Source organism: Amblyraja radiata, chromosome 15 (genome assembly GCF_010909765.2).
Source record: "Amblyraja radiata isolate CabotCenter1 chromosome 15, sAmbRad1.1.pri, whole genome shotgun sequence".
In the NCBI taxonomy this organism is placed as follows: domain Eukaryota; kingdom Metazoa; phylum Chordata; class Chondrichthyes; order Rajiformes; family Rajidae; genus Amblyraja; species Amblyraja radiata.
Genome location: NC_045970.1, coordinates 40,211,994 through 40,228,205, shown reverse-complemented (window position 1 = coordinate 40,228,205; position 16,212 = coordinate 40,211,994). Strand labels below are relative to the sequence as shown.

Genomic DNA, 16,212 nt, shown 5'->3' with positions numbered 1-16,212 from the left:
CCGCAAGAGTTCTCCCAGGACTTTCGCTCAGGATTGCAGCGTCTGCAGCTCCTTGTGCGAGGCCCTATTCCAATTTTCTGGGTCAGTTCGTCAGCAGAAGGTAGGGTGGAGAGAGGGGGGGAGGGTCATCGCTCCTTCTCGTAAATTAAACCGCTGCACTTCCAAATAAGAACTAAATGTACTCATTATATTCGCAGGCTTAATTCTGTTCATGTGATCGCTGCGAGGATCTCTTCATCTCTGGCAACTCCCGCCCGCAACCCGTGGGGCTACTTTGTGTGACCCAGCATTCTCTCCGCTCATTGTCCAGCGGGTCCGTCAGTCATCCTTGCAGCCTGCACCGGTCTCAGTCCAGGGGAATGAAATGATCTTTGGAAACATCTCCTTAAAACACCTGGACTCGCTGGGAACATCTGGCTGTGATCATGGTCGAGGAGTCTTACCTCTCGAACTCCGACGGGAAAATCATCGGGGTAAGCCGTCTTTCTGGAAAGAATTTTTTATTTTTTTATTTCCTACTTCTTAAAGTTCTTTAAATGTTTCAAAACTCTTTGGAAGAGCTGCATTGGGTCGCGTTATCTTTATGGAATTCCCTAAACTATGACAAGACTATGCATGGGGAAACATGTTAAATATCACACAGCTTTCTCCCGTGCCGGTCAAAACGAGGAAGTTTTTCGCGGTACACAAAAAAGCTGGTGAAACTCAGCGGGTGCAGCAGCATCGATGGAGCGAAGGAAACAGGCAACGTTTCGGCCCGAAACGTTGCCTATTTCCTTCGCTCCATCGAAGCTGCTGCACCCGCTGAGTTTCTCCAGCTTTTTTGTGTACCTTCGATTTTCCAGCATCTGCAGTTCCTTCTTGAACAAGTTTTTCGCGGTATCGCGTTGCACGTGACAGTAATATACAAACTGCACGCTAAAATATTTCTTGTTTACAAGGTGACTTTTGTAAATTCAGGAGTTCCTTAAGATACGTGGCAGTGCTGCTGCCGCTTTCATGCGGTCGCTTGTTTGTAGAAAGAATTATATCACAAATACTGTGAGTGCAAACGCCAGATAAATTATTCCCACAACAAGGGGAAAATGAAATTCCGAAGCGAAAACACAGTGCTGGAGGAACTCGGCGGGCCGGGCAGCAACGGTGGAGGGAATGGACAGACGACGTTTCAGGTCTGGACCCTTCTTCAGACTAATGTCGGGGGGAGAAAGCTCGGGGGGGGAAAAGAAAGGTGGTGGTGGGACAAAGCCTGGCGAGTGATAGGTGGATACAGGTGAAGGGGGGGGGGGGGGGGGGGGGGGTAGTTGGCAGATGGTTGGAGTAAGTGTCAAATGCTGGAGGTGATAAGGAGACAAGAAGGTGTAAGGTGAAGAGAGGTGGAGGAGTGAAATGTAAAGGGGGAAGGGATTATACAGTCTGAAGTAGGGTCCCAACCTAAAATGTCGCCTGTCTATTTCCCGCCACAGATGCTGCCTGGCCCACTGAGCTCCTCCAGCAATGTGGAGGGAATGGACAAATGTCATTTTGGGTTGGGACAATTCAGTTGGGAATCGGGGCAGGTACATGAATATGAAAGGTTTAGAGGGATACTATTTTGCCAGAGCAGGTAGTTGAGGCAGGTGCAACAACAGCATTTAAAAGAAAGATTCAAAGTGCTGGAGTAACTCCACAGGTCAGGCAACATCTTTGGAGAAAAACAATGGGTGATGGTTTGAGTCATGACCCTTCTTCAAACGATCAGTTATCTTTGGTATAAACCAGCATCTGCGGTTACCCATCCATGTTCTCCAGAGATGCTGCCTGACCCGTTGAGTTACTCCAGCACTTTGTGTCTTTCTTTGGTATAAACCAGCATCTGCAGTTACCCATCCATGTTCTCCAGAGATGCTGCCTGACCCGTTGAGTTACTCCAGTACTTTGTGCTTCTCTTTGGTATAAACCAGCATCTGCAGTTCCTTGTTTCATCGTTTAGAGGCGACTTGGACAGGTACACAGATAGGAAAGGTCCAGAAGGTTGTGGGTCAAATGCGGGCAGGTGGACGAGTTGGGCCGAAGGGCCTGTTTCCGTGCTGTTTGACTATTACTTTGTCTGCATCTCCATTCAGTGAGATGGCGGCCTCAATGTCCTATCACTTCTCCAGGGATTTCAACTCCCTCTCCACCGCTCCAAAGATTCACCACCCTCGGAGTGAAGAAATTCCTCCTCACTTCTAAAGATATGCACAAAGTGCAAGAGTAACTCAGTGGGTCAGGTAGCCGGTCTGAAGAACATGGACAGGTGACATGTCAGATCGGGACCCAGACTGAGTCAGGGTCCTGAACCAAAACTTCACCAGCCCATGTCCTCCAGAGATGCTGCCTGACCCACTGAGTCATTCCAGCACTTTGTGCCTTTGGTATAACCCAGCAGCTGCAGTTACTTCTTATTACACTTTGCTCCCTTGTGCTGCCCTGTCGATGCCACGTCTGAGCACGTCCCTCCCCCGCCCCAATAACATCTCAGAGAGACCTCTACGTGTCCTTCCCGTTCTGTGCTATCCCCCCCCAATTTCCAAGAATGTTATAAATAGTTTTCCTTGCGATAGTTAAGTACACATCAGTAGCTCTTGCAACGAGCCCAATTTGCAGATTGTCAAGGACTCAATTGGTCCTCTCCGAATGAGAATTGTGTAGGAATGAGAGGATTTGGGGAGTGGCAGATGTGGCAAGTGAATTGATCACATCAAGTCAGGTTGTGTAATCCGATAACATATGTGTAGGTCAATGTAGCATCTGTCACACAAGAAACTGCGAAGTCTAAATGACTACGGGGAGTCGGGAGCAGATGCCTTAACGCCCTAGAATCCTATCGGAGAGGAGATATGGAATCGCTGAAACTCTGATTAATACTTCAAAGAGTTTAGTCGCGACCTCAGGCTGAGAGGGACTTCTGTAATCGCAAGACTCGGAAAATTGGATTGAGTCGTGAATCTGGCAAGCGTTACTCAGTGCGTTAAACATCTGCAGTGGGGGGATTGATGGTGACACACAGCTGGCATCTTATCTCCCTCCTCCAACTTTCACCATCCGTCACGAGGCACGAGGAATGTTAGCTGTCTCTCGCCTCGCCCCCCGGTCCCCACCATCGCCCTCATCTCCCAACTTGGTGGAGGGTGTACAAGCTTTGATGGGACAGGGAGAGACCCATTCGGGCCGTCGAGTAGCTTGCACCCTTCAATGGGAATGCGCCTATTTTCACACTGCAGGCAGAATCAATCCATGTTGGGAACAAAATCAGAAACAGACCAAAATATCTGTGTCGAACACGATGTCGGGTTAAACTAACCTCCTCTGCACGTGATCCATATCCCTCCATTCCCTGCATATCCATGTACAAAGCTCACAGTCTCCCGCGCTAAAAGGCACTACCGTATCTGCCTCCACTACCACCTCTGGCAGCGCGTTCCAGGCACCCACCACCCACTGTGTGAAAGAACCTGCCCCGTATATCCCCTTTAAACTTTCCCTTCGTCTATGACATTTCCATCCTGGGAAAAAGGTTCTGACTTGCTACCCTATCTATGCCTCTCACCATTTTATATAATTTTATTTGGTCACCCCTCAGCCTCTGGTGTTCCTCACTCCTCCTCTCTCTCCCTCTCTCTCCCCCTCTCTCTCCCACACTCTCCCTCCCTCACTTCTCTCTCTCCCTCACTTCTCTCTCACTCTCACACTCTCTCTCTCTCACATTGTTCCCCTCTTACACACTCTCTCACGCACACACTCCCCCTCTCTCAATGATTAATACTTCAAAGAGTTTAGTTGCAACCTTGGGCTGACCCCCTCCCTCCCCTCCTCCTCTCCCCCTCTCCCCCTCTCCCCCTCTCCCCCTCTTCCCCTCTTCCCCTCTCCCCCTCTTCCCCTCTTCCCCTCTTCCCCCTCTCCCCCTCTCTTCCTCTTTCTCACACACTCTCTCCCACCCCGCCCTCAGCTCCCTCCTCACTGGCCGAGCCCTACCTCTTGCCTCCCCATGTCCCCTCTCCCCCCCACCCTCCCTGGTGGAGTGGTTCTGTAGTCGGAGGCTAATGCTTGCTGTGAGGTTTAGCGGCGAGCAGCTCCGGGAACCACGTGTAAACACTGCTGCTGTGTTTGCGAAGCATTCAGAGGAAATACTTATGGAAACTGTAAATGGGACAATTGAATTTCCTTGTCACGATCTCTAGCCCTGCAAACCCTTGAGGCCGCGTGAATGGAGACAGCCGCCTGTTGCCGCCCATCGCCACCCCCCGCCCGCGTTACTGCAACAGCAGGCCACTCGGCCCCTCCATCCATTTTATCAGTTATCACCATGCTCTGTAACCTTCAATGACCAACGTCATTTTCAGTCCTAGAGTCACAGCACGGATAAAGGTCCTTCGATGCAACTTGCCCACGCCGACCAACATGCCCCATCTACACTATTCCCACCTGTCTGCGTTTGGCCCATGTCCCTCTAAATCTTCCCTATCCATGTACCTGTCCAAACATGGTGACCGTACCTGCCTCAACTACCTCCTTGGATTTACTGGAAGAAACTTAGATTCTAGAAAGTCTATAACTTCCTGAAAGTAACAGCACAAATGGATTGAGTGGTAAATACCTGCCTTTATTGGCCGGGGCATTGAGTATAAGAGTCAGGAAGTCAGGAAGACTTTGGCCAGTTCGCATTTTGAATATTGAAATCAGTTCTGGTGGCCCCATTACAGGAAGGACACAGAGGCTTTGGAAAGAGTGCAGAGGAGGTTCACCAGAATGATGCCTGCATGAGAGGGTATTAGCTACAGGGAGAGGTTGAACAGACTTGGATCAATTTCTCTTGAATGCTGGAGGATACGGGGAGACCTGATAGAAGTATATAACATTATGTCGGGGAGAGAGTACCAAGATGGAAAAATCGAATACTCGGGTAAGAATGCAGAGGAGGTTTAGAATGTCGAAGCAAGGAACTGCGGATGCTGGTTTATAAAAAAAAAAGACACAAAGTGCTGGAGTAACTCAGCAGGTCAGGTAGCATCTCGCGAGAACACACGGCTAGGTGATGAAGAAGTCTGAAGAAGGGTCCCGACCCGAAACGGCACCTATCCATGTTCTCCAGGGATTATGCCTGACCTGTTGAGTTTCTCCAGTGTCTTGTGTCTATTTTTGCAGAGGAGGTTTACCAGAATGATGCCTGGATTAGGAATTATTGCTACAAGGAGAGATGCGACAGATGCGTTGCTTTCTCTGGTGAGACAAGATAGAAGTATATAAAATGATGAGAGGCAAAGATAGGGTAGGCAGTCAGAACCTTTTCCTCAGGGTGGAAATATCAAAGACTAGAGGGCACAGGTTTAAGTTGAGAGGGGCACAGTTTAGAGGAGATGTGCAGGGCAAGTTTTTTACACAGAGGGTGCTGGGTGCCAGGAACACACTGCTAGAGCTGGTGTTGGGGACAGGTACGATAGTGGTGTTTAAGAGACTTTTGGATAGGCACATGGATATGGAGGGATGTGGATCACGTGCAGGCTGAGGAGATTAGTTTAACAGCATCATGTTTAGCACAGACATTGTGTGCAGTAAAGATCAATGCTCCCTGTGTGTGATGCTCCCACATCTCGGTGATCCCTCCCCCAACCCAACAACCCCTCCCCCCACCGCAAATCCAACCACCCCAGGGAGATCCCTCCCCCACCCCTCCCCCCCACTGTGAACCCACCCCTCCCCCCCCCACTGTGAACCCACCCCTTCCCCCCCCCACTGTGAACCCACCCACCCAATGGCGACTCTACCCCACCGCGACCTCTCCCCCACCACTACGACCTCTGACCACAGCACGGTGACCTCTCCCACAGCACGGTGACCCCTCCCCCACAACCCACCCCTCCCCCGCACCGTGAACCCACCCACCCCACGGCGACCTCTCCCCCACCACTATGACCTCTGACCACAGCACGGTGACCTCTCCCACAGCACGGTGACCCCTCCCCCACAACCCACCCCTCCCCCGCACCGTGAACCCACCCACCCCACGGCGACCTCTCCCCCAGCACTACGACCTCTGACCACAGCACGGTGGCCTCTCCCACAGCACGGTGACCTCTCCCACAGTATGGTGACCCCTCCCCCCTGTACCCCCGCTGTCCCCTCTCCCTGCCCCTCTGGGGGTCGGTCAATGCCTCACTTGTTTCAGCTGGGGTGCGGGTGGGTGGGGGGGGGGTCTCTGCCAAGCCGACGCGACCTTCCGAAAGGTTCTGGTGTGCCGATGCTGCAGTGACCTTCCCCTGTGCTCTGCCCCCAGCACCTGACCTGGCCCCTGCTCCTGGCTGCCGTCCTCGCCTGCTTCGGCTCCTCCATGCCCTATGGATATAACCTTGCTGTCATCAACTCCCCGGCACAGGTAAGAGGCTGCTCCGTCCCGACCCACTCCCTCCAGCTGTGCCCCCCCTCCAGCTGTGCCCTCTCTCCAGCTGTGCCCTCTCACCAGCTGTGCCCTCTCTCCAGCTGTGCCCTCTCTCCAGCTGTGCCCTCTCTCCAGCTGTGCCCCCTCCAGCTGTACCCCCTCCAGCTGTGCCGCTTCCAACTGTGCCGCCCCTCCAGCTGTGCTGTCCCTCTGACCGCGCTGCCTTTCTAACTGTGCCATCTCCCCAACTACGCCGTCTATGCAGCTGCGCCCCCTCTCCAGCTGTGCTGTCTTTCCAGCTGCCCTCTCTCCAGCTGTGCCCCCTCTCCAGCTGTGCCCCCTCTCCAGCTGAAGGACCGATTTCCGCACTGTACAGCTCTACAACTCTGCCAGTGGGTGTCGGAGTTTATAGTCATACAGCATAGAAACAGCCCCTTTGGCCCAACTTGACCAACATGTCCCATCTACACTCGTCCCACCTGCCTGCACTTGACCCATATCCCTCTAAACCTGTCCCCTCCATGTACCTGTCCCAATGTCTTTACTCTTGAGCGCTCCTGTCGCATGTTGTATGTTCACAGTACATTAAAGATTTCTACAACGAGACCATCCAGGAACGGTACAATCACACCATATCGACCCACGGCCTGGTGTTACTGTACTCTGTCACCGTCTCCATCTTCGCCGTGGGGGGCATGTTCGGGGCCCTGCTGGTGGGGCTGCTGGTCTCCAAGTTTGGTCAGTAAGTATCCGGCTCACTGCTGCCTCGCCCGTGACAGTCAGAACCTTTGCACAGACTCCCTGCAGCAAACACTCCCAAAGAGATGGAAAGACTTCAGAGAAGATCTATGAGGATGTTGCCAAGACTCGAGGGCCTGAGCAACAGGGAGAGGTTGGGTCAGGGTAGGCCTTTAGTCCTTGGAGCGCAGGAAGCTGAGGGGCCATAAAATCATTAGTGGAATAGATCGGCTGAATGCACAAGGGTGTTTTACCAAGGGCAGGGGAATGATGAACCAAGGGTGTAGATTTAAGGTGAGTGGGGGAAGGATTTAATAGAAACTTGAGGGGTAACATTTCCACACAGAGGGTGGCATATATAGGGAACGAGCTTCCATTGGAGGTAATTGAGGCAGGTACTATAACAACATTTAAACGACACATGGTGTTAGCTTTAGTTTTGGCAGAGGGTGTCATAAAGCTGGAAAGAATGTGAAGATTTATGAGGATGTTGCCAGGACTCGAGGGCCTGAGCTATAGGGAGAGGTTGGGCAGCCTAGGACCTTATACCTTGTACAGGAGGCTGTATAGACGTTATAAACAGGGGTGACCTTATAGAAGTGTATAAAATCGTGAAGGGAATAGAGAGGGTGAATGCACAGGTTTTCACCCAGAGTGGAGAAATCGAGAACCAGAGGACATCAGGTTAAGCTGAGAGAGGAAAGGTGGGGAACAGTGGATGCAGTAGATGAAGTTAGATGACGTGCACTCTGTCTCACCTGGAATTGTGGGAGAAATGAGTGCATATCCAGGTGGGACGCAGGGAAGAGGGGGGAGAATACGTCTGAAGAAGGGTCTCGACTCAAAACATCACCTATCCATAAGATAGACACAAAATACTGGAGTAACTCAGCAGAACAGGCAGCATCTCTGGAGAGAAGGAATGGGTGACATTTCGGGTCAAGGCCCTTCTTCTAACACATTTTGTCAACTTTAACCATGTTCTCCAGGGGTGCTGCCTGACCCACTGAGTTACCCCAGCATCGATCCCTTTCTACTGTTCTCCCATTTCTCACTCTCTCCTATCTCACCTCCCCCTCTTCCTCCTCCTCTTTCATTCCCTCCCTTCCTCTCTCCCTCCCTTTTTTCAGATTTGGGGACTATGGCTAATCCTCAGAGCTCAGTCAAAGGTGGGAGAACCATCAGATCAGAACCATGGGTGATGTTAAGGTGGGCGCAGGGAGTTCCTCCTCGTTCTTCCTCATTCAGAGTTGGGTTTGGCCATTGGGAGTTGGGTTTGGCCATTGGGGGTTGGGTTTTGCCATTGGCGTTTGGTCATTGGAGGATGGGTTTGGTCATTGGGGGATGGGTTTGGTCATTGGGGGATGGGTTTGGTCATTGACAGTTGGGTTTAGCCATTGGGAGTTGGGTTTGGCCATTGGGAGTTGGGTTTGGTTGTTGGGTTTGGGAGTTGCGTTTGGTCATTGGGAGTTGCGTTTGGTCATTGGGGGATAATAATAATAATAATAATAATAATAATGGATGGGATTTATATAGCGCCTTTCTAATACTCAAGGCGCTTTACATCGCATTATTCATTCACTCCTCAGTCACACTCGGTGGTGGTAAGCTACTTCTGTAGCCACAGCTGCCCTGGGGCACACTGGCGGAAGCATGGCTGCCATTCTGCGCCTACGGCCCCTCCGACCATCACCAATCACTCACACACATTCACACACATTCACACACATTCACACACAGGCAAAGGTGGGTGAAGTGTCTTGCCCAAGGACACAATGACAGTATGCACTCCAAGCGGGATTCGAACCGGCTACCTTCCGGTTGCCAGCCGAACACTTAGCCCATTGTGCCATCTGTCGTCCCGATGGGTTTGGTCATTGGGGGATGGGTTTGGTCATTGGGGGATGGGTTTGGGAGTTGGGTTTGGTCATTGGGGGATGGGTTTGGTCATTGGGGGATGGGTTTGGGAGTTGGGTTTGGTCATTGGGAGTTGGGGTTGGTTGTTCGGAGTTGGGTTTGGTTTTTAAGGGTTGGGTTTAGTCATTTAGGGTTGGGTTTGGTCATTGAAGATAGACACAAGTGCTGGAATAACTTGGCAGGTCAGGCAGCATCTCGGGAGGAAAAGATTGATGGTGTATCGAGTTGAGAGTTGAGCTCAGGTAATTGAAGCTGGGATTCAGACATTGCGAGTTGGGTTCGGGCCATTGTGACTCATTGAGCCACTGTGTGTGCGTGTGTGATCCTGTGTCTCCCATTGACCACGTCTCCCTCTCATTGTCAGGAAGAGCACGCTGGTGTACAGCACCCTCCTGGTGTTCCTGGCCGGGCTACTGATGGGCCTCAGCAGGATGCTCCGCTCCCCAGAGATGGTGATACTGGGCCGCTTCATGACTGGCATCCACTCAGGTAACCGGGGAGTCCGACGATCGCTGGTGGGGGGTGGTGGTGGGGGGGGGGGGGGACACACCACCTCTTCACCAGGACAAGGGAGCATGGCAAGGAAGGAGAGCTTTCGGTTTAGTTTTATTATTGTCACCTTATTATTGTCACCTGCGTGCACCGAGGCACATTGTTTTGCATGCTATCCAATTATATAATACTACACATCAAGCTAAGTACAATAGGCAGAGCAAAAGGGAAGACACAGAGTGCAGAATATAGTTCTCAGCATTGTAGTGCTTCAGACACGGTCCAATATCCACAATGAGGTAGAGGTGAATCGGACAGTTCCCTCGCTTATGGAAGAATCGTTCAGAAGCCTGATTACAAGGGGAAGCAGGAATGAAGGGAGGAAGGATGGATGTGCAGAGGGATGGCGAGTTAGGAAATCAAAAGGGAAAGTACACAACTAATGGCAAGATCTTTAACAGCATTGATGTACAAATTCTGTGCCAAACGTTCTACCAAGACCGACTCGTATCTGTCAGCATGTGGTCCATATCCCTCCATACCTTGCATATCCATGTGCCTATCCAAAAGCCTCTTAGACACCACTATTGTATCTTCCTCCACCACTACCCCTGCCAGCGCGTTCCAGGCACCCACCACCCCAAGTGTAAACAACTTGTCCCGCACATCTCCATTAAACGTTGTCTCTCTCACCCTATCGCTATGCCCTCTAGTATTTGATATTCCCACCCTGAGGAAAAAGATTGAGACTGTCTACCCCATCTGAGCCAGGTTGGGTGGTCGGGGAAGGGTGGCGGAGGGGAGAGTTAACCCGTGGTTTGGCTGGTCCCTGGGGAGAGTTGGAGGTGGGTAGAGGGGAGATGGAGGTGACAGGACGAAGGGGGCGGAGTGTGGATGTGACACCAGGCCCGCTGCCAGCTAACGGCCATTTCTCTCTCTCTCTCTCTGTCTCCAGGTATCTCGCTCAGCGTTGTCCCCATGTACCTGGGCGAAATTGCCCCCAAAAACCTGCGGGGGTTCCTGGGCCTGATCCCAACCATCTTCGTCTGCCTGGGAGTGTTTGCTGCACAGGTGCTGGGTCTGAAGGAGGTCTTGGGACAGGTGAGCAACTCCACTGGCCACGGGGATTGAGTCATGGAGTCATCCAGCATGGAAACGGGCCCTTCGGCCCAACTGCTCCATGCCCACCAAAGTTGCCCCATCTACCCTCGTCACACCTGCCTGCTTTTAGCCCTTAACCTCTCAACCTTTCCGATCTGTGTACCTGTCCCAATGTTGTTTAAATGTTATTACAGTATCTGCTTTAACTGCCCCCTCTGGCAGCTAATTCCATACACCCACAACACTGTTGCCCCTCAGGGTCATATGAAATATTTCCCCTCTCACCTTAAACCTATGTCTCATGGTTCTTGATTTAACTGTGCTGAGTAAAAGATTCTGTGCTTATCTATTCCCCTTGTGACCTTATACATCTCTATAGGATCACTCCTCATCCTCTTGCGCTCCAAGGCATAAAGCCCTATTCTGCCCTCTCTCTCTCTCTCTCTCTCTCCTCCCTCTATCTCTGCCCCTGGTGTAACGTGTGCCCGTGTCTGCCTCCAGGAGGAGTACTGGCCACTGCTGCTGTCGGTGATCGTGCTGCCAGCCCTGGTGGAGCTCTGCTTCCTGCCCTGGTTCCCGGAGAGCCCGCGTCACCTGATGATCCAGAAGGGGGACTACGCTGCCACCGTCCAAGGTGGGAGATGGGGACGGGAGTGTAGAGGCAGGGTGGGGGGGCGAAGGGCGAGGGGTGGAGGGCGAGGGGTGAAACAGTGACTGGGGGGGATTCTGTCACACTCTGACACAAGAGTGAACATCGAGCTCTCAAACTCCAGAGACATTTATGACTTTACAGGGATAAATATTTATACATTCATAAACAATGAACTACAAATGCTGGTTAATACTCAATAGGACAGAAAGTGCTGGGGTAATCTAGTGGGTCAGGCAGCAGCTCTGGAGAACGTGGATGGGTAACCCTTCTTCATTCTTTAGATACGCAGTTGTACAGGGTCATGGTGAGACCACACCTGGAGTATTGCGTACAGTTTTGGTCTCCCAATCTGAGGAAAGACATTCTTGCCATAGAGAGAGTACAGAGAAGGTTCACCAGACTGATTCCTGGGATGTCAGGACTTTCATATGAAGAAAGACTGGATAGACTCGGCTTATACACGCTAGAATTCAGAAGATTGAGGGGGGATCTTATAGAAACTTACAAAATTCTTAAGGGGTTGGACAGGCTAGATGCAGGAAGATTATTCCTGATGTTGGGGAAGTCCAGAACTAGGGGTCACAGTTTAAGGATAAGAGGGAAGTCTTTTAGGACCGAGATGAGAAAATCATTTTTTACACAGAGAGTGGTGAATCTGTGGAATTCTCTGCCACAGAAGGTAGTTGAGGCCAGTTCATTGGCTATATTTAAGAGGGAGTTAGATGTGACCCTTGTGGCTAAAGGGATCAGGGGGTATGGAGAGAAGGCAGGGATGGGATACTGAGTTGGATGATCAGCCATGATCATATTGAATGGCGGTGCAGGCTCGAAGGGCCGAATGGCCTACTCCTGCACCTATTTTCTATGTTTCTATGTCACCTATCCATGTTCTCAAGAGATGCTGCTTGACCTGCTGAGTGACTATAAATGACTATATATTAAACTCTGCTTTCTGACCCTCAGCGACACCTCTCCATAGTGATGGAGGGGGTGAGGGTCACGAGCAAGAGCAACTTGTCTTCCGAGGCTGCCGGTACCATCGGTCTAGTTCAATTTAGTTCATTGTCACATGTACCGAGGTACAGTGAAAAGTGTTTGTTGCGTGCTATCTAGCAAGCAGAAATATTATACATGATTACAATCAAGCCGTCCACTTTGTACAGATATGGTATAAAGGGAATAACGATTAGCTATTATTTAGATAAAGCCCGATTGAAGGTAGTCCAAGTGTCTGCAATGAGGTAGATGAGAGGTCAGGGCCGCTCTCTAGTTGGTGATGGGATGGTTTTGTTTATCGTCACATGTACCGAGGTACAGTGAAAAGCTTTTTGTTGTGTCTTATCCAGTCAGACTATACATGATTACAATCAAACCGTCCACAGTGTACAGATACAGGATAAAGGAATATCATTTAGTGCAAGATAAAGTCCAGTAACGTCCGATTAAAGATAGTCCGAGGGTCTCCAATGGGGTAGATGGGAGGTCAGGACCGCTCTCTAGTTGGTGATAGGATAATAATAATAATAATAATAATAATAATAATAATAATAATAATAAATACTTTATTGATCCCCTCAGGGAAATTCAGATTTCCAGAAGCCCCCAACCAACAAACCCACAGATTCAAAATGAACGCAGACAAAAAATACATAGAATACAATGTGGACACTACCTGAGAGCAATAAATACTTAAAAAGACCAATAATTAACAATAAAAAATAAAAAATTGCAAAATGCATCCCCCTACAGCCTAGCGGTCCGAATTATAAAATCTAATGGCTGCAGGGGTGAAGGATCTCCTGAACCGCTCCGTTCTACAGGGCAGGGAGAGGAGCCGGTTGTTGTTCCGAGTGCTCTTTTGACTCTACAGAATTACATGGAGGGGATGCCCGGGGTTTTTCAGGATGGCCTGCACCTTGTGCCTCATACGCCTCTCAAGCACATCCACCCCAGAGTCTACTCTCCCCTCCAGCACTGAGCTAGCTCGTTTAACCAGTTTGACCAGCTTCTTGTTGTTTTTTGCACTAATGCTGTTGCCCCAGCAGACAACAGCGTAGAAAATAACACTTGCAACCATAGGATGGTTCCGTCACCTGATAACAGCTGGGAAAAAAACTGTCCCTGAATCTGGAGGTGTGCGTTTTCACATTTCTGCACCTATTGCCTGATGAGAGAAGGAAGAAGAGGGAGTGAACCGGGGTGAGACTGGTCCTTGATTACGCTGGTGGCCTTTCCAAAGCAGCGGGAAGTGTAGATGCAGTCAGTGGAATGGAGGTTGGTTCTTGTGATGGTCTGGGTTACGTCCACAATTCTCTGCAATATATTGCGGTCTTGGATGGAGCTGTTCCCAAACCGTGCCGTGATGCGTCCCGATAAAATGCTTTCCACAGTGCATCTGCAGAAGTTGGTGAGAGTTGTTGGTGACATGCCAAATCTCCAATGCCTTCTAAGGAAGAAGAGGCGTTGGTGTGCGTTGTTGGACGTTGCTTCGATATGGCTGGTCCAGGACGTGTGGCTGGTGATATTGACTGGCCAGTGGCCAACTAGGCCAGAGTGGGGGGGGGGGGGGAAGAAATAGCTCTGGTCATCTGGGACATGGAAGGGTCAAGTTTGGACAGTAGATGTGTCACCCAACTACAGGAAGATTGGCACTAATTGGAATGGGTGCAGAAGTGATTCACCAGTACCTGGGCTTGCCGGCTTGAGTTACAGGGAGAGGTTGGATAGGCGGGGGCATGTTACTGTGGAGCCTAGGAGGCTAAGGGGTGACCTCATTGAAGTGTACAAGATCGTGAGTGGCACGGATAAAGTGAACGCTCACAGTCTTTTTCCAGGGTTCGGGATTCTAGAATAAGAGGGCACAGGCTTTAGGTGAGAGGGGAGAGATTTAAAAGGGACCTCGGGGGGAACTTTCTCATTCAGAGGGTGGCCCGTATCTGGAACGAGTTTCCAGAGGAAGCTACAGAGGCGGATACAATTGCAACTGTTAAAAGACATTTGGACAGATATATGAATAGGAAGGGTTTCATGGGGATTAAAATGCACAATGTGCTGGAGTAACTCAGGCAGCATCACTGGAGAACATGGATAGATGATGTTTCTGGACGAGACCCTCCTTCAGACATTGTAGTAGGGGGTAGAAAGATAGAACAAATGGCAGCACAGTGGTAGAGTTGCTGTCTCGGTGCCAGAGACCCCTGTTCGATCTTGACCTTGGGTGCCGTCTGTGTGGAGTTTGCACGTTCTCCCTGCAGCTGCTTGGATCTCTTCCGAGTGCTCTGGTTTCCTCCCGCATACTAAGGGTGTACCAAAGACTCTGTAAATTGCCCCTAGTGTGTACTGAGTGGTTGAGCAAGTGGGATAGCATAGAACTTGTGTGAACGGGTGATTGATTTTTAGTATGGACAAGGTGGGCCGAAGGGCCTGTATCTGTAATTACTGTCACTATATTTAAGTAACATTGGGGCAGTTACATGGATAGGATAGGTTTAGAGAGATATGGGCCAAAAGCAGGCAGGTGCAGGTGGGTCCAGTGGAGGTGGGGCATGTTGGTCGGCTCGGGTAAGTTGGGCAGAAGGGCCTGTTTCGGTGCTCTATGACTCGATAATACAGGCAAATGGGACTAGCCCAGTCTGACGACTTGGTTAGTATGGACAAGTTGGGCAGAAGGGCCTGTTTCGGTGCTCTGTGACTCGATAATACAGCCAAATGGGACTAGCCCAGTCTGGCAGCTTGGTTAGTATGGACAAGTTGGGCCGAAGGGCCTGTTTCCATGCTGTACTGCTCTGAGACCCTATGTGATCCTTCTAGCCCTGAGTTGGTACCGGAGTAAGAACAACACGAACATGCAGGCGGAGATCGAGGAGATGCAGGAGGAGCAGCGTTCCCTGTCCTCCATTAAGGCCATCAGCGTGTGGCAGCTGATGGCCGACCGCTCCGTCCGCTGGCAGCTGGTGTCCATCATGGTGGTCAACGTTGGCATGCAGCTGTCCGGGATCGACGCGGTGAGTGGCCAGGAGGTCCCGTGGCACAGCGACGGAGGCCCGGGGATTGAGGGAGCTTCCCTGGGATCTGTAGAAGGGGCAGGCTCGGAGATGAGGGAGGTCCATCCATCTATCGGAGGGGCGGGTTTGGCCAAAGCAAGGGTGTTGTGTGCGAGGGACTGAGCTACAGGGAGATGTTGGGCAGGCTAGGGCTTTATGCCATGGAGCGCAGGAGGCTGAGGGGTGACCTTATGGAATAAGTTGTAGTTAAGGAAGGTACACTAACAACATTCAAAAGACACCTAGCTTTAATTTCATTTTTCGAGAAGCTGTCATTAAGCTGGAAAGAGCGCAGAGATGATTTACGAGGATGTTTCCAGGACAAGGTCCTGATCTACAGCGAGAGATTTTGCAAGCTCAGACTAACCCTAACCAGACTGATTCCTGGGATGTCAGGACTTTCATATGAAGAAAGATTGTATAGACTCGGCTTGTACTCGCTAGAATTTAGAAGATTGAGGGGGGATCTTATAGAAACTTACAAAATTCTTAAGGGGTTGGACAGGCTAGATGCAGGAAGATTGTTCCCGATGTTGGGGAAGTCCAGAACAAGGGGTCACAGTTTAAGGATAAGGAGGAAATCTTTTAGGACCGAGATGAGAAAAACATTTTTCACACAGAGAGTAGTAAATCTCTGGAATTCTCTGCCACAGAAGGTAGTTGAGGCCAGTTCATTGGCTATATTTAAGAGGGAGTTAGATGTGGCCCTTGTGGCTAAAGGTATCAGGGGGTATGGAGAGAAGGCAGGTACAGGATACTGAGTTGGATGATCAGCCATGATCATATTGAATGGCGGTGCAGGCTCGAAGGGCCGAATGGCCTACTCCTGCACCTATTTTCTATGTTTCTATGTTTATTCTTTGGAGCACACG

At 50.6% G+C, this 16,212-nt stretch overlaps 1 protein-coding gene across 1 annotated transcript in view; it reads left to right on the top strand.

The window, feature by feature from the left end:
- The first annotated feature begins 264 nt into the window (after nt 1–264).
- LOC116981272 (solute carrier family 2, facilitated glucose transporter member 5-like) overlaps nt 265–16,212 on the top strand; it is a 36,245-nt gene continuing 20,297 nt past the window's right edge. Inside the window, exons 1-7 of the mRNA XM_033034170.1 lie at nt 265–473; nt 6,296–6,394; nt 6,979–7,139; nt 9,417–9,541; nt 10,500–10,645; nt 11,147–11,279; nt 15,108–15,301. Of these exons, the coding sequence (XP_032890061.1) occupies nt 426–473; nt 6,296–6,394; nt 6,979–7,139; nt 9,417–9,541; nt 10,500–10,645; nt 11,147–11,279; nt 15,108–15,301 (906 nt within the window). The 5' untranslated portion in view covers nt 265–425. The remainder of the gene's footprint in view (nt 474–6,295; nt 6,395–6,978; nt 7,140–9,416; nt 9,542–10,499; nt 10,646–11,146; nt 11,280–15,107; nt 15,302–16,212) is intronic.